Source organism: Pristiophorus japonicus, chromosome 30 (assembly GCF_044704955.1).
Source record: "Pristiophorus japonicus isolate sPriJap1 chromosome 30, sPriJap1.hap1, whole genome shotgun sequence".
Taxonomy (NCBI): Eukaryota; Metazoa; Chordata; class Chondrichthyes; family Pristiophoridae; genus Pristiophorus; species Pristiophorus japonicus.
In genome coordinates this window covers 6862084-6886082 of record NC_092006.1, presented here as the reverse complement: position 1 = coordinate 6886082, position 23999 = coordinate 6862084, and the positions used below count along the sequence as shown (strand labels likewise).

General features: G+C 53.2%; 2 protein-coding genes across 2 annotated transcripts in view; one reads left to right on the top strand and one right to left on the bottom strand.

The window, feature by feature from the left end:
* The window catches only part of LOC139240180 (gamma-secretase subunit APH-1A-like), a 36158-nt gene extending 24933 nt beyond the window's left edge, over positions 1-11225 (top strand). Inside the window, exon 7 of the mRNA XM_070868601.1 lies at positions 11194-11225. Coding sequence (XP_070724702.1) covers positions 11194-11210 — 17 coding nt within the window. The 3' untranslated portion in view covers positions 11211-11225. The remainder of the gene's footprint in view (positions 1-11193) is intronic.
* LOC139240179 (carbonic anhydrase 14-like) lies at positions 1-23615 on the bottom strand. Its single transcript, XM_070868600.1, has 9 exons — positions 23432-23615; positions 17735-17755; positions 16385-16564; positions 14309-14451; positions 11292-11387; positions 10106-10172; positions 6706-6863; positions 3400-3526; positions 1-2574 (listed from the first exon to the last, which is right to left on the bottom strand). The coding sequence occupies exons 1-9, from the start codon at positions 23514-23516 to the stop codon at positions 2504-2506; spliced, it is 948 nt and encodes a 315-aa protein (XP_070724701.1). The 5' UTR covers positions 23517-23615; the 3' UTR covers positions 1-2503.
* Positions 23616-23999: the final 384 nt, after the last annotated feature.

Sequence of the window (23999 nt, the reverse complement as noted above, 5' to 3'; positions counted from 1 at the left end):
CTGTCGGAGGGGCGGTACTGAGGGAGCACCGAACTGTCGGAGGGGCGGCACTGAGGGAGCACCGCACTGTCGGAGGGGCGGTACTGAGGGAGCGCCGCACTGTCGGAGGGGCGGCACTGAGGGAGCACCGCACTGTCGGAGGGGTGGTACTGAGGGAGCGCCGCACTGTCCGACGGGGCGGTGCCGAGGGAGCGCCGCACTTCTACGTTAAACCGAGGCCACGTCTGCCCCCTCAAGTGGACGTAAAAGACCCAGCGGCCATTATTTCAGAAGAGCAATGGAGTTATCCCCGCTGCCTCGGCCAATATTTATCCCTCAATCAACAGATGAGTTGGTCATTATCACACTGCTGTTTGTGGGAGCTTGCTGTGTGCTAATTGGCTGCCTGTTTCCCACAATACAACAGTGATTACACTTCAAAAAGTACTTTGTTGGCTGTAACGTGCTTCGGGACATCCGGTGGGCATGAATGGCGCTATAGAAATGCAAGTCTTTCTTTAACGTGATAGCTCCTCTGTGTCTTTATATCGGCACACATCAACAGGACGGGCAGACGGGAGCTCGGTCACCTGCAAGCCTCGGCTGTGTGCCTGCTAACTGATGTCAGCACTGTGCACAGTTCTGGTCGACACATTGCAAAAAGGATATGGAGGCACTGGAGAAGGTGCAAAACAGGTTTAGGACAATGATACCAGAACTGAGAGCTTATGCCCATCAGCAAAGACCGAACAGGCTGGGGCTCGTGTCTCTAGACAAGAGACGGCTGAGGGGGTGATGTGATAGAGTTCTTTTAAGATTATGAAAGGGTTCGATACGGTAGACGTAGAGAAGATGTTTCCACTTGTGGGGGAGACCAGAACTAGGGGACCATCAATATAAGACAGTCACTAATAAACCCAATGGGGGAATTCAGGAGAAACTTCTTTACCCAGAGAGTGGTGGGAATGTGGAACTCGCTGCCTCAGGGAGGGGTTGAGGCGAATAGTATCGATGCATTTAAGGGGAAGCTGGATAAACACATGAGAGAGAAAGGAATAGAAGGATATCAGTGCTGGGACCCCAACTATTTACAATCTATATTAACGACTTGGAAGAAGGGACTGAGTGTAACGTAGCCAAGTTTGCTGACGATACAAAGATGGGAGGAAAAGCAATGTGTGAGGAGGACACAAAAAATCTGCAAAAGGACATAGACAGGCTAAGTGAGTGGGCAAAAATTGGGCAGATGGAGTATGATGTTGGAATGTGTGAGGTCATGCACTTTGGCAGAAAAAAATCAAAGAGCAAGTTATTATTTAAATGGAGAAAGATTGCAAAGTGCTGCAGTACAGCAGGACCTGGGGGTACTTGTGCATGAAACACAAAAGGATAGTATGCAGGTACAGCAAGTGATCAGGAAGGCCAATGGAATCTTGGCCTTTATTGCAAAGGGGGTGGAGTATAAAAGCAGGGAAGTCTTGCTACAGTTATACAGGGTATTGGTGAGGCCACACCTGGAATACTGCAAAGCATAATCTTAGAATAAGGGGCCACCCATTTAAAACAGGGATGAGGAGAAATTTCTTCTCTGAGGGTTGTAAATCTGTGGAATTTGCTACCTCAGAGAGCTGTGGAAGCTGGGACATTGAATATATTTAAGTCAGAAATAGACAGTTTCTTAAAAGATAAGGGATTATGGGGAGCGGGCAGGGAAGGGGAGCTGAGTCCATGATCAGATCAGCCATGATCGTATTAAATGGCGGAGCAGGCTCGAATGGCCGACTCCTGCTCCTATTTCTTATGATATGCTGATGGGGTGAGATGGAGAGGGGTGGGGAGCAGGCTCGTGTGGAGCATAAACACTGGCACAGAGCAGTTGGCCTGTTTCTGTGCAGTAAATACTGTGTAATACTATAAAAGTTTAGGTAATTTGAGGGAGATTTAGAGCTGGACGGACATGTTGGAGGGGGCAAAGCTGTGGAGAGATCGGAGCATTTTAATACTGACGCACGGAAGGGATGGCAAGACAGTGGAGGTTCCTGGTGGATCAGGGAGTATGTAACGTACGATACAACTTGCGTTTATACAGCACGTTTTAGTCCCAAGGTTCTGAGGGGGCTTGACCGGGTAGACGCAGGGAGGGTGTTTCCCCCCCCGGGCTGGGGGAGTCTAGAACCAGGGGGTCACACAGTCTCAGGATAAGGGCTCGGCCATTGAGGACTGAGCTGAGGAGGAATTTCTTCACTCGGAGGGCGGTGAATCTCTGGGATTCTCTGCCCCAGAGGGCTGTGGGATGTTGAAGGGTAGGTCCTCACTCACTGCCGCACCTGAGCACAGGCCGGGGAACAGCGCAGATTAACGGGAACGGGGATTTCAACTTTACCAAAATCAGCTGCTTCCCTGGGCCACTATACTGTTTTCCTCGGTGGTGTGTGCGTCCGCTTCGAGCTTGAGAGACGCCGTGGATCGATAAACAGTTCAGAAGGGCGAAGGAGAGAGCTCGTGTTGAAGCACACGCGTCGGTTCACTGGTGGAGTTTTGTCGACAGGATTTTCAGCAGCGACATTACTGCTCTTCGAAAGTTGAAAGTCCAACCTGGATAAGAACCAGAATCAATACTTTATTTTTCTGTCTTAAAGAAGGACATGCATTTCTACAGCGTCCTTGCGCATACCTCCGGACGTCCCAAAGCGCTTTGCCAATGAAGCTCTTTTCGTCACTGCTGCAATGTAGGAAACGCAGCAGCCTAGTTGCACACCACAAGCTCCCGCAAACTGCACTGTGATAATGATATGAGAGCCCAGAGACACCGGGGAGAACTCCCACTGCACTTCTAGTCATGGCCCTGGGATCTTTCATGTCCACCTGAGAGGGCAGAAGGGGGCCCTCGGTTTAACGTCTCATCCGAAAGACGGCTCCCTCGGCACCGCCCCTCCGACAGTGCAGCGATCCCTCGGCACTGCCCCTCCGACAGTGCGGCGCTCCCTCGGCACTGCCCCTCCGACAGTGCGGCGCTCCCTCGGCACCGCCCCTCCGACAGTGCGGCGCTCCCTTGGCACCGCCCCTCCGACAGTGCAGCGCTCCCTCAGCACTGCCCCTCCGTCAGCGCAGTACGGCACTCCCTCAGCACTGCCCCTCCGACAGCGCAGTACGGCGCTCCCTCAGCACTGCCCCTCCGACAGCGCAGTACGGCGCCTCCCTCAGCACTGCCTCTCCGACAGTGCGGCGCTCCCTCAGCATGGGAGCGGGGCCTGGATTATGGGGCTGTCGGCAGAGATTATGTGCTCAAGTCTCTGGAGTGGGATTTGAACCAATGACCTTCTGATTGCGAGGCAAGAGAGCTGCCCACTGAGCCATGGACGACAGCACAGCTTTTGATTAAATAAGTAAGCCACTAGATTGTTCGTTGCCGGAACTCACCCACAGAGAAGGATGCCCTCACCCGCCTGTTGCTGAGGGGCTGGATTGTACGAAAGTTGTTGATTAATGGTAGTCTTGGAGCAGTGTCAGGGTCTGTGCTAAACAGATCCGTCTTCAAGGCCTTGAACTGCGGGGAGAGAAGAAGATTACTGCTCAGAGAAAGGAGGAGAGGGTTTTGCTTTTCTATAGCGTCTTTCAGGATGTCTCAAAGCGCTTCATCATCAGAGGCAGTCCCTCGTGATCAAGGAAGACTTGCTTCCACTCCTAAAGTGAGTCCTTTGGTCGCTGAACAGTCCAATATGAGAACCACAGTCCCTGTCACAGGTGGGACAGACAGTGGTTGAGGGAAGGGGAGGGTGGGACTGGTTTGCCGCACGCTCCTTCCGCTGCCTGCGCTTGGTTTCTGCAAGCTCTCAGCGACGAGACTCGAGGTGCTCAGCGCCCTCCCGGATGCACTTCCTCCACTTATGCGGACTGGTCCTTGGGCCAGGGACTCCCAGGTGTCGGTGGGGATGTCTCACTTCACCAGGGTAGCTTTGAGGGTGGTCCCTTGTAACGTTTCCTCTGCCCGCCTTTGGCTCGTTTGCCGTGAAGGAGTTCCGAGTAGAGCGCTTGCTTTGGGAGTCCCGTGTCTGGGGCATGCGGACAATGTGGCCCTGCCCACCGGAGCTGGTCGAGTGTGGTCAGTGCTTCGATGCTGGGGATGTTGGCCTGGTCGAGGACGCTAACGTTGGTGCGTCTGTCCTCCCAGGGGATTTGCAGGATCTTGCGGTTCATAGCGCATCAAAGCCAATGAGGACAAAACAACGTATTTATGTGACACTGTTTACGCAGTGAATTGTCCCAAGGTGCTTCGCATGAGTATTATTGCAACGTAGAAATTTACAGCGCAGAAGGAGGCCATTTCGGCCCATCGTGTCCACGCCGGCCGACAAAGAGCCACACAGCCCTCGGTCAGCAGCCCTGAAGGTTACATATAAACCCATGAACAATGTCGGAAAGGCAAAGAGCACCCAGCCCAACCAGTCCGCCCCACCACAACTACAACACCCCTTATACTGAAACATTCTACACTCCACCCCAACCGGAGCCATGGGATCTACTGGGAGAGGCAAAAAGCAGATAAAAACCCAGGCCAATTGGGGAAAGAAATCTGGGAAAATTCCTCTTAAGATAATGTAAATTCCTTTATGAGATAAAAAATTTGACACTATGCCGCATAATTAGAAATTTGGGCAGCTCACCAAGGTCGGTTTTAAGGAGCGTCTTGAAGGAGGAGAGAGAGGCAGAGAGGTTTAGCGAGGGAGTTCCAGAGCTTGGGGCCCAGGCAACAGAAGGCACGGCCACCAATGGTGGAGCGATTATAATCAGGGATGCTCAAGAGGGCAGAATTAGAGGAGCGCAGACATCTCGGGGGGGGGGGGGGGGGGTTGTGGGGCTGGAGGAGATTACAGAGATAGGGAGGGGTGTAGGGGCTGGAGGAGGTTACAGAGATAGGGAGGGGTGCAGGGACTGGAGCAGGTTACAGAGATCGGGAGGGCTGTCGGGGCTGGAGGAGGTTACAGAGATAGGGAGGGGTGTAAGGGCTGGAGGAGGTTACAGAGATAAGGAGGGGTGTCGGGGCTGGAGGAGGTTACAGAGATAGGGAGGGGTGTAAGGGCTGGAGGAGGTTACAGAGATAGGGAGGGGATTTGAAAACAAGGATGAGAATTTTGTCTATCTCCACCTTAAATATATTCAATGACCCAGTCTCCACAGCTCTCTGGGGCAGAAAATTCCATAGATTTGCAACCCTCTGAGAGAAGAAATTCCTCCTCATCTCAGTTTTAAATGGGCAGCCCCTTATTCTGAGACTATGTCCCCTAGTTCTAGTCTCCCCCATCAGTGGAAACATCCTCTCTGCATCCACCTTGTCGAGCCCCCTCATTATCTTATACGTTTCGATAAGATCACCTCTCATTCTTCTGAATTCCAATGAGTAGAGGCCCAACCTCCTCAACCTATCTTCATAAGTCAACCCCCTCATCTCCGGAATCAACCGAGTGAACCTTCTCTGAACTGCCTCCAGTGCAAGTATATCCTTCCTTAAATACGGAGACCAAAACTGCACGCAGTACTCCAGGTGTGGCCCTGTATAACTGTAGCAGGACTTCCCTGCTTTTATACTCCATCCCCTTTGCAATAAAGGCCAACATTCCATTGGCCTTCCTGATCACTTGCTGTACCTGCATACTAACCTTTTGTGTTTCATGCACAAGGACCTCCAGGTCCCGCTGTACTGCAGCATTTTGCGATTTTTCTCCATTTAAATAATAATTTGCTTTTCAATGTTTTCTGCCAAAGTGGATAACCTCACATTTTCCGACATTATACTCCATCTGCCAAATTTTTGCCCACTCACTTAGTCTGTCTTTGTCCCTTTGCAGATTTTTTTTTATCTTCTCACAATTTGCTTTCCCACCCAGCTTTGTATCATCAGCAAACTTGACTACATTACACTCGGTCCCTTCATCCAAGTTATTAATATAGATTGTAAATAGTTGAGGCCCCAGCACCGATCCCTTCGGCAACCCACTAGTCCCAGTTTGCCAATCGGAAAATGACCCATTTATCCTGACTCTCTGATTTCTGTTCGTTAGCCAATCCTCTATCCGTGCTAATGTATTACCCCCAACCCCGTGGATAGGAAACATCTATTTCCCTTAACAGAGAGGTCAATAACTAGGGGGCAGAAATTTAAAGTAATGGGTAGGAGGATCAGAGGAGAACATGGTTCACCCAGAGGGTGGTGGGGGTCTGGGGCGGAACTCACTGCCTGAAAGGGTGGTAGAGGCAGAAACCCTCACCACATTTAAAAAGTACCTGGATGTGCACTGGAAGTGCCGTAACCTACAGGGCTACGGACCGAGAGTGGGAAAGTGGGATTAGGCTGGATAGATCAGCGGGTCAGGCAGCACCTGTTGGGAGAAAAACAGAGCTAACGTTTCGGGTCGATGACCCTTCGTCAGAACTGGCGAGTGTTCGAAAAGAGCACGTTCTTTACGAAAGAACAAAAGGGAAGGTCTGTGAGAGAGTGGACGGCAGGAGAGATTAGAGAGACAGAAGGGATGATGGGCCGAATTGAAATGGTAATGGCAGAAGTTAGAAAAAGGCTCATCTGGATAGGGTGTGAATGGCAGGGTAATGACTGGATGGCTCTTTGTCGGCCGGCGCGGAATCGATGGGCCGAACGGCCCCTTCTGTGCTGTCAATTTCTCTACTTTGGAGGCTTGGCCATTTAGAGATGCTCCCTTGGCCCATGCTTACCTGGGAAAGGGAGAGCTCCACTCGCTGGTGAAAAATGATCCATAGAACACTCTGGAAGCATGGCGGAGTGGTCAGCGAGCCGGTGTACATGAAGTATTTGTCCAGCTGTTCGGGAAGCAGTGATTGGACATCGAAAGAGGGCACCGTGACCCCCTGACCTGGAAGTTGAACAACAGAAATTACAATTCACACCTCTTGCACACTCGGGTTTTTCTAGGGTCAGGCCGTGGCTCAGTGGGCAGCACCCTCGTCTCTGAGTCAGAAGGTTGTGGGTTTGAGTCCCACTCCAGAGACTTTGGCACAAAATCTAGGCTGACACTCCCAGTGCAGAAGTGAGGGAGCGCCACACTGTTGGAGGGGCAGTACTGAGGGAGTGCCGCACTGTCGGAGGGGCGGTACTGAGGGAGCGCCACACTGTCGGAGGGGCGGTACTGAGGGAGCGCCGCACTGTCGGAGGGGCAGTACTGAGGGAGCGCCACACTGTCGGAGGGGCAGTACTGAGGGAGCGCCACACTGTCGGAGGGGCGGTACTGAGGGAGCGCCGCACTGTCGGAGGGGCAGTACTGAGGGAGTGCCGCACTGTCGGAGGAGCGGTACTGAGGGAGCGTCGGAGGGGCGGTACTGAGGGAGCGCCGCACTGTCGGAGGGGCAGTACTGAGGGAGCGCCGTACTGTCGGAGGGGCGGTACTGAGGGAGCGCCGCACTGTCGGAGGGGCGGTACTGAGGGAGCGCCGCACTGTCGGAGGGGCAGTACTGAGGGAGCGCCACACTGTCGGAGGGGCGGTACTGAGGGAGCGCCGCACTGTCGGAGGAGCGGTACTGAGGGAGCGTCGGAGGGGCGGTACTGAGGGAGCGCCGCACTGTCGGAGGGGCAGTACTGAGGGAGCGCCGTACTGTCGGAGGGGCGGTACTGAGGGAGCGCCGCACTGTCGGAGGGGCGGTACTGAGGGAGCGCCGCACTGTCGGAGGAGCGGTACTGAGGGAGCGCCACACTGTCGGAGGGGCCGTCTTTTGGATGAGATGTTAAACCGAGGCCCCCTCTGCTCTCAGGTGGATGTAAAATATCCCATGGCCACTATTTGGAAATAGAGCAGGGGAGTTCTCCCCGATGTCCTGATATTTATCCCTCAATCAGGGTATTAAAAGAGATGGCGGAAGTTATAGCAGTTGTTATAATCTACCAAAAGTCTCTGGACTCTGGGGAGGTACTAGTGGATTGGAAAGCAGCTAATGTAACGCCTCTGTTTAAAAAAGGGGGCAGGCAAAAGGCAGGTAACTATAGGCCGGTTAGTTTAACATCTGTAGCGGGGAAAATGCTTGAAACTATCATTAAGAAAGAAATAGCGGGACATCTGGATAGGAATAGTGCAATCAAGCAGACGCAGCATGGATTCATGAAGGGGAAATCATGTTTAACTAATTTACTGGAATTCTTTGAGGATATAACGAGCATGGTGGATAGAGGTGTACTGATAGATGTGGTGTATTTAGATTTCCAAAAGGCATTCGATAAGGTGCCACACAAAAGGTTACTGCAGAAGATAAGGGTACGCGGAGTCAGGGGAAATGTATTAGCATGGATAGAGAATTGGCTGGCGAACAGAAAGCAGAGAGTCGGGATAAATGGGTCCTTTTCCGGTTGGAAATCAGTGGTTAGTGGTGTGCCACAGGGATCGGTACTGGGAACACAACTGTTTACAATATACATAGATGACCTGGAAGAGGGGACGGAGTGTAGTGCAACAAAATTTGCAGATGACACTAAGATTAGTGGGAAAGCGGGTTGTGTAGAGGACTCAGAGAGGCTGCAAGGAGATTTGGATACGTTAAGCGAATGGGCTAAGGTTTGGCAGATGGAATACAATGTCGGAAAGTGTGAGGTCATCCACCTTGGGAAAAAAAACAGTAAAAGGGAATATTATTTGAATGGGGAGAAATTACAACATGCTGCGGTGCAGAGGGACCTGGGGGTCCTTGTGCATGAATCCCAAAAGATTAGTTTGCAGGTGCAGCAGGTAATCAGGAAGGCGAATGGAATGTTGGCCTTCATTGCGAGAGGGATGGAGTACAAAAGCAGGGAGGTCCTGCTGCAACTGTACAGGGTATTGGTGAGGCCGCACCTGGAGTACTGTGTGCAGTTTTGGTCACCTTACTTAAGGAAGGATATACTAGCTTTGGAGGGGGTACAGAGACGATTCACCAGGCTGATTCTGGAGATGAGGGGGTTACCTTATGATGATAGATTGAGTAGACTGGGTCTTTACTCGTTGGAGTTCAGAAGGATGAGGGGTGATCTTATAGAAACATTAAAAATAATGAAAGGGATAGACAAGATCGAAGCAGAGAGGTTGTTTCCACTGGTCGGGGAGACTAGAACTCGGGGGCACAGCCTCAAAATACGGAGGAGCCAATTTAAAACCGAGTTGAGAAGGAATTTCTTCTCCCAGAGGGTTGTGAATCTGTGGAATTCTCTGCCCAAGGAAGCAGTTGAGGCTAGCTCATTGAATGTATTCAAGTCACAGATAGATAGATTTTTAAGCAATAAGGGAATTAAGGGTTACGAGGAGAGGGCGGGTAAGTGGAGCTGAGTCCACGACCAGATCAGCCATGATCTTATTGAATGGCAGAGCAGGCTCGAGGGGCTAGATGGCCTACTCCTGTTCCTAATTCTTATGTTCTTATTAATCACTAAAACAGATTATCTGACCAATTTCACATTTCTGCCATGTTTCCCACATTACAAAAGTACTGGGCTGTAAAGCCAAGCGAGAACTCCCCCTGCTCTTCTTCCAATAGTGGCCGTTGGATCTTTTACATCCACCCGAGAGGGCAGACGGGGCCTCGGTTTAACGTCGCACCCATTAGACAGCACCTCCGACAGTGCGGCGCTCCCTCAGTACCGCCCCTCCGACAGTGCGGCACTCCCTCAGCACTGCCCCTCCGACAGTGCGATGCTCCCTCAGCACTGTCCCTCCGACAGTGTGGCGCTCCCTCAGTACCGCCCCTCCGACAGCGCAGTACGGCACTCCCTCAGCACCACCTCTCCGACAGCGCAGTACGGCGCTCCCTCAGTCCCGCCCCTCCGACAGCGCAGTACGGCGCTCCCTCAGCACCGCCCCTCCGACAGCGCAGTACGGCGCTCCCTCAGCACTGCACTGGGAGCATCCGCTTGGCATTTGTGCTCAAGTTTCTGGCGTGGGGATGAGAGCTCACAAGCATTCTGACCCAGAGGCGAGTGTGCTGCCCACTGAGTCATGGCTGATTGAATCGAATCGAGTGGCAGAGAAGGAGAAAGGCTAGTAGCAGTGACCTAACGTTCCATGGTCAGATCTGGCTTTATGTCGGGCACATGTCAGAGAGGGTCTGATTGTATTGATGAATTTTTTTCCAGACTTCTTACCTGCAAATGTTACAGATTCCAGGTGCTTCAGAATATTTTCATAAGCTGTGTTTTTAAAATGTCCGACCTTTATTAAATAAAAAAAAGAATGTATATATTAGTATTACATTTCCCACACCATTTTGCACGGTGACATCACAGGTCCCGGGCAGAATGGAGACGATTGGCTAATTTCCCCCGTCAATCACGCCTGGAGATCGCGCCTGTGGGTGACTGGGATTGATTACACGCACGTAATACGCACTGTGAAACTACCCAGCACTCACGGCTGGATAAATAATCCTGCGTTCATTGGGAGACTCGGTTTATAGACTCTGTTCGCTGTTTTCTGAGTAAATAGACTCTGTTTGTTGTTTGCTGAGTAAATAAACTCTGTTTTCTGAATAAATAGATTCTGTTTATTGTTTCCTGAGTAAATAAACTGCTATTTTCTGAGTAAATAGACTGTTTTCTGAGTAAATAGACTCTGTCTCCTGAGTAAATAGATTCTATTTCCTGGTTAATAGAGTCTGTTTGTTGTTTGCTGAGTAAATAGACCCTGCTGTTTTCTGAGTAAATAAACTCTGTTAGCAGAGTAAATAAAAGAAAAACAATTGGATTTCTATAGCGCCTTTCAAGACCACCGGGCGTCTCAAAGCGCTTTACAGCCAATGAAGTACTTTTCGAGTGTAGTCACTGTTGCAATGTGGGAAACGCGGCAGCCAATTTGCGCACAGCAAGCTCCCACACACAGCAATGTGATAATGACCCGGATCACCTGTTTTTGTTCCATTGATTGAGAGAGAAATATTTTAAATAGACTCTGCTGTTTGCTGAGTAACTAGATTCTGTTTACTGAGTAAATAGAGTTTTTGCTGTTTGAGTAAATAGACCCCGTTTGCTGCAAAATAGACTCTGCTGTAAGTCTCGGCCCACCTCCAACTCATTGGTTGTTCGCACAGTGGTGACAATACTCATTCCTTTCTTTTAATGTACAAGATGGCGACGGTGCTGGGCGGGAGACTTCAGAGTCAGGCGCCATCTGCTGGCCGGAGGTTTGCAACTACATTGTTACACACGCCTGTTTACATACAGGATTTCTATTCTAGGTCTCTACATAGGCTGAGCTGATGCTCAACGTTGACACGGGGAGAGGAGCAAAAATCGGGACAACAGGAACCAGATCGAGGCTGGCGCAAACGCTCACCTCCAACAGAATCCCCAGCACCGCCAGTCCGTCCTCCTTGCTCATGGCCTCCGACACGTTCCGGTACTTCTCCGAATTGTAGTGCACAACGTGCAGCTGCGCGGGAAAACAAACCGGAACATGGCGACCATTAATTCGGCAAACCTTCGCGGCTCAGGTCAGCGGCAGTGTCGGCCCGGCAGTGGGCACCTCCGCTCTTATATTCGGGCGCCAAACCCCGGCGTGTGGGTATCCGGCTATTCGACTGTGGGGGGGGGGGGGGCGCATCGTATCCGAGCCGGATCCCGGCAACCGCACGACCTCCGCAGCAGGGGTCAACGCATCGTAATCGGTGGGGGGTGGGGCGGGCACCTGGGTGGTTTCAGCCCTCCCTAATCCAGGGTCAACCAAGTTTAAGCGTGCCACCCTGATTGCAATCTGTTAACTCAACATAGGAATCAGTTCTGGGGAGGGCTTGTTAAATTCAAGGGTCAAGTTGTTCCCGCAATCCACAGCAGGGAACCCAAAGCAGCTTGCTTTTATACAGCGCCTCCAATGTCATAAAACGCCCCAAGGCACCTCACACGAGCGTTATCGCTGGTGTTTCCCCCGGGCTGGGGAGTCGAGAACCAGGGGGGTCACACAGTCTCAGGATAAGGGGTCGGCCATTGCGGACTGAGATGAGGAGGAATTTCTTCACTCAGAGGGTGGCGAATCTTTGGAATTCCCTACTGCCCCGGAGGGCTGTGCAGGCTCAGTCGTTGAGGAAATCCAAGACTGAGATCGCTAGGTTTTTGGAGTCGAAGGGAATCAAGGGATCGGGCGGGAAAGTGGAGTTGAGGTCGAAGATCAGCCGTGATCTTCTTGAATGGCGGAGCAGGCTCGAGGGGCCGAATGGCCGACTCCTGCTCCTGATTCTTCTGTTCTTCTCAGACAAAAGTTTAACACCGATCCACAGAAGGAGATATCAGGACTTGGTCTTGGTCAAAGAGGTCGGTTTTAAGGGGCGACTTAAAGGAGGAAAGAGAAGCGGAGAGGTTTAGGGAGGGAGTTCCAGAGCTTGGGGCCCAGGCAGCTGAAGGCACGGCCTCTAACGGTGGAGCGATTATAATCAGGGGGATGGGCAAGAGGGCAGAATTGGAGGAACGCAGAGATCTCGGGGGTCTGTGGGGCTGGAGGAGATTACAGAGATAGGGAGGGGCGTCGGGGCTGGAGCAGGTTACAGAGATAGGGAGGGGTGTAGGGGCTGGAGCAGGTTACAGAGATAGGGAGGGTTGTAGGGGCTGGAGGAGGTTACAGAGATATGGAGGGGTGTAGGGGCTGGAGCAGGTTACAGAGATAGGGAGGGGTGTAGGGGCTGGAGGGAGTTACAGAGATAGGGAGGGGTGTAGGGGCTGGAGGAGGTTACAGAGATAGGGAGGGGTGTAGGGGCTGGAGGGCGTTACAGAGATAGGGAGGGGTGTAGGGGCTGGAGGAGGTTACAGAGATAGGGAGGGATGTAGGGGCTGGAGGGCGTTACAGAGATAGGGAGGGGTGTAGGGGCTGGAGGGGGTTACAGAGATAGGGAGGGGTGTAGGGGCTGGAGGGGGTTACAGAGATAGGGAGGGGTGTAGGGGCTGGAGGAGGTTACAGAGATAGGGAGGGGTGTAGGGACTGGAGGGCGTTACAGAGATAGGGAGGGGTGTAGGGGCTGGAGGGGGTTACAGAGATAGGGAGGGGTGTAGGGGCTGGAGGAGGTTACAGAGATAGGGAGGGGTGTAGGGGCTGGAGCAGGTTACAGAGATAGGGAGGGTGTAGGGGCTGGAGTAGGTTACAGAGATAGGGAGGGGTGTAGGGGCTGGAGGAGGTTACAGAGATAGGGAGGGGTGTAGGGGCTGGAGCAGGTTACAGAGATAGGGAGGGTGTAGGGGCTGGAGTAGGTTACAGAGATAGGGAGGGGTGTAGGGGCTGGAGGGGGTTACAGAGATAGGGAGGGGTGTAGGGGCTGGAGGAGGTTACAGAGATAGGGAGGGGTGTAGGGGCTGGAGGAGGTTACAGAGATAGGGAGGGGTGTAGGGGCTGGAGGGGGTTACAGAGATAGGGAGGGGTGCAGGGGCTGGAGGAGGTTACAGAGATAGGGAGCGTGGGGTGGGGCTGGAGGGGGTTACAGAGATAGGGAGGGGTGTAGGGGCTGGAGGAGATTACAGAGATAGGGAGGGGTGTAGGGGCTGGAGGAGGTTACAGAGATAGGGAGGGTGTAGGGGCTGGAGGGGGTTACAGAGATAGGGGCTGGAGGGGGTTACAGAGATAGGGAGGGGTGTAGGGGCTGGAGGAGGTTACAGAGATAGGGAGAGGTGTAGGGGCTGGAGGAGGTTACAGAAATAGGGAGGGGTGTAGGGACTGGAGCAGATTACAGAGATAGGGAGGGGTGTAGGAGCTGGTGGGGGTGACAGAGATAGGGAGGGGTGTAGGGGCTGGAGGAGGTTACAGAGATAGGGAGGGGTGTAGGGGCTGGAGGAGGTTACAGAGATAGGGAGGGGTGTAGGGGCTGGAGGAGGTTACAGAGATAGGGAGGGGTGTAAGGGCTGGAGCAGGTTACAGAGATAGGGAGGATGTAGGGGCTGGAGGGGGTTACAGAGATAGGGAGGGGTGTAGGGGCTGGAGGAGGTTACAGAGATAGGGAGGGGTGTAGGGGCTGGAGGAGGTTACAGAGATAGGGAGCGGGGGGGGGGGGGGATGATTGGAACACAAGGATGTGATTTTTTAAATGGAAGTGTTGCCAGACTGGGAGCCAATGTCGGTCAGCGAGCACAGGTGGTGGGGAGGGGGGAGTGGGACTCGGCCTGAGTTAGGACACGGGTCCCCAGTAGCCTCTTGGATGAGCTGAAGTTTCGGGAGGGTGGATGAGGGGAGGCCGGCCAGGAGTGCATTGGAATAGTCAGAGTCGGGAGGCAACTCAGCCACGGATGAGGGTTCCAGCAGAAGGGGGCTGAGGGAAGGGGCGAGGATGGTCACATTGGCCAAAAAACGGTATTGTCCCTGTTCGCCGTGACTCCTACCTCTGCATGCGTCGCCTCTCCGTTGACCCGATGTTCCGATCCCTCTGTCAGTGCCGAGCTCCCCCAGTGCAAGTGCAGCTGAACAGCCGTGTACCGATTGTCGAGGCTGCTGATATGCATTGTGGGTGGCAGATTCAACTGCACTGTTGGGGTGGGGGGGAGAGATAACAGAGACACATCTTCTCAGCAATTGATTCGGAGGACCAAATTGAAGAAACATAAGAAATAGGAGCAGGAGTCGGCCATTCGGCCCCTCGAGCCTGCTCCGCCATTCAATACGATCGTGGCTGATCCGATCATGGACTCAGCTCCACTTCCCCGCCCGCTCCCCATAACCCTTCACTCCCTTATCGCTCAAAAATCTGTCTTTCTCCACCTTAAATATATTCAATGTCCCGGCCTCCACAGCTCTCTGAGGCAGAGAATTCCACAGATTTACAACCCTCTGAGAGAAGAAATTCCTCCTCATCTCAGTTTTAAATGGGCGGCCCCTTATTCTAAGACCATGCCCCCTAGCTCTAGTCTCCCCCATCAGTGGAAACATCCTCTCTGCATCCACCTTGTCGAGCCCCCTCATAGTCTTATACGTTTCGATAAGATCACCTCTCATTCTTCTGAATTCCAATGAGTAGAGGCCCAACCTGCTCAACCTTTCCTCATAAGACAACCCCCTCATCTCATGAATCAACCGAGTGAACCTTCTCTGAGCTGCCTCCAATGTAAGTATATCCCTCCTTAAATAAGGAGACTAAAACTGTGCAAGAGTTTACAATCATCAACTTCAACTCGTCCCGAAACTCTGCCGCCACACGTCCTAACTCGCGCAAAGTCCCGTTCACCCACCACCTGTTGCTCGCTGACCTACATAAGAAATAGGAGCAGGAGTAGGCCATAAGCCTCAAGGAGGAGAATTTTGAAATCGAGGCGTTGCTTAACCGGGAGCCAGTGTAGGTCGGCGAGCACAGGGGGTGATGGGTGAGCGGGACTGGGTGCGAGTTAGGACACGGGGCAGCAAGCACAGGGGGTGATGGGTGAGCGGGACTGGGTGCGAGTTAGGACACGGGGCAGCGAGCACAGGGGGTGATGGGTGAGCGGGACTCGGTGCGAGTTAGGACACGGGGCAGTGAGCACAGGGGGTGATGGGTGAGCGGGACTCGGTGCGAGTTAGGACACGGGGCAGCGAGCACAGGGGGTGATGGGTGAGCGGGACTCGGTGCGAGTTAGGACACGGGGGCAGTGAGCACAGGGGGTGATGGGTGAGTGGGACTCGGTGTGAGTTAGGACACGGGGGCAGTGAGCACAGGGGGTGATGGGTGAGCGGAACTGGGTGCGAGTTAGGACACGGGGGCAGCGAGCACAGGGGGTGATGGGTGAGCGGGACTCGGTGCGAGTTAGGACACGGGGCAGCGAGCACAGGGGGTGATGGGTGAGTGGGACTCGGTGCGAGTTAGGACACTGGGGCAGCGAGCACAGGGGTTGATGGGTGAGCGGGACTCTGTGCGAGTTAGGACACGGGGGCAGCCAAGTTTTGGATCACCTCTAGTTTACGTCGGGTAGAAGGTGGGAGGCCAGCCAGGAGTGCGTTGGAATAGTCAAGAATGGCCCAGAAGAGGCGAGGGCCCAGGGGCAGCACGGGCCCAGCCCACACTGTGCGATATGTGGGTGCACTGGGTCCGTGCAGCAGAGCTGGTCTCCAGTCGTCCTGGTTAACCCTTGCCCCTGGACCAAGACCTCGCTCTGTCAAGCCCCGTGTGGTGGCTGGTAAAAAAATCCACCCACAGGCACCTTCCACCCTTCAGGATGTAGTTCGGGATCTGGAATATTAGGTCCCTTATTGAAACACCTGTGAACTCATCCCTTTTTGGCGTGGAAGCAAGTCATCCTCGACTCGAGGGACTGCCTCTGATGATGATGATGGAATGGTCAAGTCTGGAGGTAACGAGGGCACGGACGAGGGCTTCAGCAGCGGATGAGCTGAGGCAGGGGACGGAGACGGGCGATGTTACAGAGGTGGAAATAGGCAGAAATAAGCAAAATAATTTTGGGGTATATCTGGGCGTCTTGCATGGCCCTTACCTGTGTGGCCATTGTTGAAGAGAGTGAAGGACTTGCAGTCAGGTTTGCTGTAACCGTTTAAATGGACTGGTCTCAGGTCGGAGTCGTACTTGACGAATTGGGTCTGGATATTGATCGGGGACTGTGCGCTTTTCCCGCAGTGCAGATATTCATCTTTCCAGTGATTTGGTCCGTGAGGGCCTGGATTAAATAAAAGAAAGACGTGCATTTCAATAGCGTCTTTCACGACCACCGGACGTCCCAAAGCGCTTTGCAGCTAATGAAGTACTTTTGGGAGTGTGACCATTGTAATGTGGGAAATGCGGCAGCTCAATTTGTGCACAGCAAGCTCCCACAAACAGCAACGTGATATGTGATAATGACCCAGATAGTCTGTTTTAGTCAGGGATAAATATTGGTCAGAACACTGGGGAGAACTCCCCCTGCTCTTCTTCGAAATAGTGCCGGGGGATCTTTTACGTCCACCCGAGAGAGCAGACGGGGCCTCAGTTTAACATCTCACACGACAGTGCTGCACTCCCTCAGTGGGAGCTTGCTGTGCGCAAATTGGCTGCCATGTTTCCCTCATTACAAGAGTACTTCATGGGCTGCTCTTCCTCCAGTAGTGGCCGTTGGATCATTTACGATACAGAGTAAAGCTCCCTGCACACTGTCCCATCCAACATTCCCAGGACAGGTACAGCACGGGGTTAGATACAGAGTAAAACTCCTTCTACACTGTCCCATCAAACACTCCCAGGGCAGGTACAGCACGGGGTTAGATACAGAGTAAAGCTCCCTCTACACTGTCCCATCAAACACTCCCAGGGCAGGTACAGCATGGGTTAGATACAGAGTAAAGCTCCCTCTACACTGTCCCCATCAAACACTCCCAGGGCAGGTACAGGGGGTTAGATACAGAGTAAAGCTCCCTCTACACTGTCCCCATCAAACACTCCCAGGGCAGGTACAGAGGGTTAGATACAGAGTAAAGCTCCCTCTACACTGTCCCATCAAACACTCCCAGGGCAGGTACAGCACGGGGTTAGATACAGAGTAAAGCTCCCTCTACACTGTCCCATCAAACACTCCCAGGGCAGGTACAGCACGGGGTTAGATACAGAGTAAAGCTCCCTCTACACTGTCCCATCAAACACTCCCAGGGCAGGTACAGCACGGGGTTAGATACAGAGTAAAGCTCCCTCTACACTGTCCCATCAAACACTCCCAGGGCAGGTACAGCACGGGGTTAGATACAGAGTAAAGCTCCCTCTACACTGTCCCATCAAACACTCCCAGGGCAGGTACAGCACGGGGTTAGATACAGAGTGAAGAAGGAGCGAGGATGTGATACAGAGAGATAAAACTCACCTTCATACGTCCAACGGGAACCTGCAGAGGAAAAGATGAGAAATTAGGGATCACGGATTGATAGAATGACATTGAATCTACATGACAGGAATAGTCTGCTGCTGTGCTACAAGATCCTATGATCTCTGTTGTGTATGGAGAAAGAGTCAGACTAAACACTGTGAGCTCAATGTAAAGTGTGACCTTAGTCTTTTATCGCAGGTCTCCAGTGCGCCTCTCCAACCTGTGAGGTCTCCTTAAATACCTGTGCTCCCAAGGGATTATGGGAACCCTTGGGACTCCAGGGGATGAGCCCTCTGGTGGCTGTACAGAGTAAATACAAGTTTACATATATAACAACCTCAAACTGCTGACACTACTCGATCTTGGCGGTCTGGTTTAGGAATTGTCCGTCACTGAGGCCACAACGGTGCTTGACGAACCTTCTGGCCTTTTGGGTTTTAAGCAGAAGGTTTCAGAAAAGTTAGCACAGCGTTCAAAGTGACATCGCTTCTCGACCCTTCAATGTCGGCTCTTCCTATCATTGCCAAGCAGAATTCACCGAGCGTTGGAATGTTCACCCACTAATAGGGAACGTGAGCTGGGTTTAGACCCTCGTGAGACAGGTTAGTTTTGCCCGACTGATGCTGTGTTGTTGCAGTAATCCTCCTCAGTATGTTCAGACTTTCAGAATAAGGGGTTGGCCACTTAGGACTCGGCTGAGAAGAAACCTGCATAGTGTAATGTATTTGGTACATGGGATCTTTGTTTAAGAATTCATTGCTGTTAAAAACGAGTTGGTTTATTAGCAAAAGGTTTAACAATCACACTACACATTACCGGTTCATCCATCATCGTAGGCAGTCTCTCGGAATCGAGGAAGACTTGCTTCCACTCTTAAAATGAGTTCTTAGGTGGCTGAACAGTCCAATACGAGAGCCACAGTCCCTGTCACAGGTGGGACAGACAGTGGTTGAGGGAAGGGGAGGGTGGGACTGGTTTGCCGCACGCTCCTTCCGCTGCCTGCGCTTGGTTTCTGCACGCTCTCGGCGACGAGACTCGAGGTGCTCAGCGCCCTCCCGGATGCACTTCCTCCACTTTGGGCGGACTGGTCTTTGGCCCAGGGACTCCCAGGTGCCGGTGGGGATGTGGCACTTTATCAGGGAGGCTTTGAGGGTGGTCCCTTGTAACGTTTCCTCTGCCCACCTTTGGCTCGTTTGCCCGTGAAGGAGTTCCGAGTGGAGCGCTCGCTTTGGGAGTCTCGTGTCTGGGGGGCATGTGGACAATGTGGCCCTGCCCAGCGGAGCTGGTCGAGTGTGGTCAGTGCTTCGATGCTGGGGATGTTGGCTCACAACCACCTGCCCCATCATGGATCCGCCGAACCCAACTGGCTGGGGTTTTATTGAGTCTTGTGAACATCACGTGACTGGCTGAGCCACTCACACCTCAGCAGCTCTACGACCCTTGGGACTGTACACTACGTGAGAGGCTGCTGTGGAAAAGTAAGTGGTTGTTGTGCAGCGTAATGTGACCCGCGTTCTCTGCGCACTTCTCTCCTGAAGGCGGCGACTCCCCACAGGGATACAGGACACACGGACACTCCGATTGGTCGCGTCCGCCTCCGCTGGAACCGCTCCGTCTTCAACAAGGCGGCTTCCGACCAGGCTGAGAACAGGACGGGACAGTGAGAGGAAGGGCTTGCATTTATATAGCACCTCGGGATGTCCCAAAGCACTTTACAGCCAATTAAGTACTTTTTTATAGTACAATTTGCGCATAGCAAGCTCCCACAACAGCAATGTGATAAATGACGCAGAGTGTCTGTGTTTTAGTGATTTTTCTTCAAGGATAAATATTGGCACCAGGTCACCCCCTGCTCTTCTTCAAATAGTGGGCGTGGGATCTTTTACATCCACCCGAGAGGGCAGATGGGGCCTCGGTTTAATGTCTCGTTTGGAAGATGGCACCTCCCACAGTGCGGCGCTCCCTCAGTACTGCCCCTCCGACAGCGCAGTGCGGCGCTCCCTCAGTACTGCCCCTCCGACAGCGCAGTGCGGCGCTCCCTCAGTACTGCCCCTCCGACAGCGCAGTGCGGCGCTCCCTCAGTACTGCCCCTCCGACAGCGCAGTGCGGCGCTCCCTCAGTACTGCCCCTCCGACAGCGCAGTGCGGTGCTCCCTCAGTACCGCCCCTCCGACAGCGCAGTACGGCGCTCCCTCAGTACTGCCCCTCCGACAGCGCAGTGCGGTGCTCCCTCAGTACCGCCCCTCCGACAGCACAGTACGGAGCTCCCTCAGTACTGCCCCTCCGACATCACAGTGCGGCGCTCCCTCAGTACTGCCCCTCCGACATCACAGTATGGCGCTCCCTCAGTACTGCCCCTCCGACAGCACAGTATGGCGCTCCCTCAGTACTGCCCCTCCGACAGCGCAGTATGGCGCTCCCTCAGTACTGCCCCTCCGACAGCACAGTGCGGCGCTCCCTCAGTACTGCCCCTCCGACAGCGCAGTGCGGCGCTCCCTCAGTACCGCCCCTCCGACAGCGCAGTACGGCACTCCCTCAGTACCGCCCCTCCGACAGCGCAGTACGGCACTCCCTCAGTACTGCCCCTCCGACAGTGCAATACGGCACTCCCTCAGTACTGCCCCTCCGACAGTGTGGTGCTCTCTCAGCACTGGTACTGGGAACGTCTGCCTGGGATGATAAGCTGAAGTCTCTGGAGTAGGACTCGAACCCACAACCTGCTGACTCAGAGGCGAGAGAGGGAGAGTTGCCCGCTGAGGCTGATAATAGAGGAGCAGTTGTCTGAATGAATGCAGAATGCTGGCTGGTAGATGGGGAGACTGCAAAGGTTTAGGAAGGAATATGATAATGACATGCTTGGAACCAGCCACAGCAGCAACCAGCAGTTGAAAGATTAACATTTGCAGGAGCGGACTACGTAAGATTACTTATACCAAGTGTCCCGGCTAAAAGCTGCTCATTTGTTAAAGGCGTCACTGACAACCAATTTTTCCAGGTAAACCAGCGGGGATCAGTCACAGGACAAAGATTCCTTGTTTCTCTGTTTCCGGAACCGTGTTGACCCGCATGCTTCCCGCCGCCAGGACCGATCCAAACCATCCAGGGCGCTGAGTGAACCAGGGGGTCGGGTCATTAGTGTCCTTTTTGGGGGGGGGGGGGCCGGGGGGCATTAGTGCTACAATTGGTTTCAGCACCGCAGCTCAAGATTAGATGGGGCTATTCGGCCAGGGGGGTTATCGTGCTCCTAATGATTAGGCTGCACCTGTCAGACGGTGGGGGGGGGGGGGGCGGGGGAAGTGATCGCTGGGGATCAATAGCTTTTAAATTGATTAACTAACACAGCGCACGGGCGGGAATTTGAACGGGCCACGCGCCCCAGAAAAATGAACGGCAACATTTGGTGGCGATGCCACCCACAGTCAAATAGCTGGCTGTAGCTCATGCGCGCGCGCGTGTGCATAAAGGCAAAGGTGTCCAGAGCCGGTGGTGCCAGATGCCAGGTTGAGGAAGGGAGAGGGACAGATGGGGAACATAAGAATTAGGAGCAGGAGTCGGCCATTCGGCCCCTCGAGCCTGCTCCACCAGTCAATAAGATCACGGCTGATTTTCGACCTCAACTCCACTTTCCTGCACTGTCCCCATATCCTTTGATTCCGTTAACATCCAACAATCTATCGATCTCGGTCTGGAATATATCCCCTCTAATCCTTCTACCAACTACTTTAAATCTGTGACCCCTCTGGTTATTGCCCCCAGTTAATAACGACACGCGCCATAAACTCACTGTTTTTCCAGTAAATTCTAGGCCAATATATTGGTGATTCACTGAGGTTATTTTACGGCGCTGAGCTCCGACAAGGCAAGCGGGCCCCAGGATGGGCAGAGGAAACGCTTTGAGGACACCCTCCTTGGAAAAAGTGCAACATCCCCACCGACACCTGGGAATCCCTGGTCCAATTCCGCTCAAAGTGGAGGAGAAGCATCCGGGAAGGCGCCGAACTCCTCGAGTCCCTTCGCCGGGAGCACGCCGAGGCCAAGCAGAAGGAGCGTACGACAATCCCAGCCCCTCACCCACCCATCCCTCCGACCCTGGTCTGCCCCAGACACCGCCTGTGACCGAGACTGTCGCTCCCGCATTGGTCTCAGCAGTCACCTGAGAACTGGTGTTAGCGTGAAAGAAAATCATCCTCGACTCCGAGGGGCTGCCTAAGAAGAAAAGATTTTACTTCTGCTCCTGACAGACACATTTGATGCCAATGAAGCTGAACTTTTAGGGAAATTAATTTGAAAAATCTGACCAGAAATTTTCATTTGTTAAATTTCAGATGCAAAATACCAAAAAAAACGGCGTTTATAAATCACCCCTTTTACAGAACTAAACACCCTGAAGTTCTTTACAATGCAAGCCTTGGCTGCAGTGCAGTTTATAAACTTTTATTTTCTTGCCACTTGTGGCTGCAAGTATATTTAACTATTACAAAACAAGAATCAAATGTGAAACGGGTGACATTTCCGGATGGCTGGAGCTGGTCTCGGGGGTTGCTGACAAAGCAAATTTTCAAATTCGACAGCGGATTTGAAACCTCAATCCAAGTTGCTGCTCCCCACATCTGCATTAAAGAAGAGTATTCGGGAATCCTTGGCCCAAGGACCGGCCAACGTGGAGGGAGAGCATTTGGGAAGGCGCTGAGCACCTCGAGTCTCTTCGCCGGGAGCACGCCGAGACCAAGCGCAGACAGCGGAAGGAGCGCACGATAACCCAGGCACCCCACCCACCCGTTTCCCCCCCCCCCCCCCCCCCCCGGGCACCGTCTGCCCTAGACACCGCCCGTGACAGAGACTGACGGTCCCGCATCCACCCGAGACCTGGTGTCAGTGTGGGAAGCAAGTCAGCCTCGACTCCGAGGGAACTGCCTCAGAAGAGGATTAGATTAAGCTCTCCCCATCTGAGCAGATTCCATTGTGACTCTCAAAAGAGGAATTGTATATATACTCGAAAAGGTAAAGAGCGTGCAGGGCAACGGGAAGAGGGCAGGAGGGGGGGATTAATCTGTGATTAATCAGATCGCTCTTTCAGCGAGCCGGCACGGGAACGATGGGCCGAATGGCCTGCTCCTGCGCAGTAAACATAGAAACAGAAAATAGGTGCAGGAACAGGCCATTCGGCCCTTCGAGCCTGCACCGCCATTCAATATGACCATAGCTGATCATTCCCTCAGTACCCCATTCCTGCTTTCTCTCCAAACCCCTTGATCCCTTTAGCCGTAAGGGCCACATCTAACTCCCTTTTGAATATATCCAACGAACTGGCCTCAACAACTCTCTGCAGTAGAGAATTCCACAGGTTCACAACTCTCTTGAGAGAAGAAGAAGTTTCTCCTCATCTCGGTCCTAAATGGCTTGCCCCTCGGGGCTGCTATACGGAGAGAAAACCAGGGTGAGAATAAATATCACCGATGACAGGCACTCCTCACCCTCTGTGACTGACTCCGCCGTTTGTTTAAGCAATGTTCTTACAAAATGTAAGGTTCGCTGTGGCGTTGATAATTCGAGACAACATTGGCAAAAGGGAGCCTATGTTTAAGCCTGGAGCTTTCGAGCACTGCTCCTTCACGATGCCTTCTTGTGCGAACGGGTATACCTGTGGCTTGCAGAAGAAAAGCTCGGCTTACGAGCAACGAAGAGTCGAAGTTACCTGTCCACGCTGCATCTGCCCGACCCACTCCTGACAGCAGCAGGAACGCGCCCCAGACTGACAACCCTGTTGTGCCGGGCTCCATCGCCCTGGAAGCTGAGTGATACCCAAGCTTAAACAGAGACTGCCGGGCGTCCGCGGAGATTATGGGTACCAAGCCGGCGTGCAAATACTGGAGTCTCCTCAGCTCCTATCACATTTCAAGCCCCTCACAGTGACTCCCCCGCCCCCCCTCACTCCTTAATCCATCCCCTGCCTCTTAAGGTGGAACAGCTCTGTTAAGGTGGATCTTGCTCACTCGCAAACGTGTTGCCGCGCTCGCCTGTAACTAACCCCCCCACACCCCCTGCCAGGTTGACGGAGGTGGTTCTCAAATGTTATTGCGCCGGGTAATTTCGCGGCACTGCTGATCTTCAGGGGAGCAGTGTTTGTGACAGTGTCAGTAGTGCGTCACACTCTCTCTCTCTCTCTCTCTCTCCCGCCTCTGAGTCAGAAACGTCGTGGGCTCGAGACCCCACTCCAGAGATTTGAGCCCCCCTAATCCCAGGGGGACGCTCCCAGTGCCAAT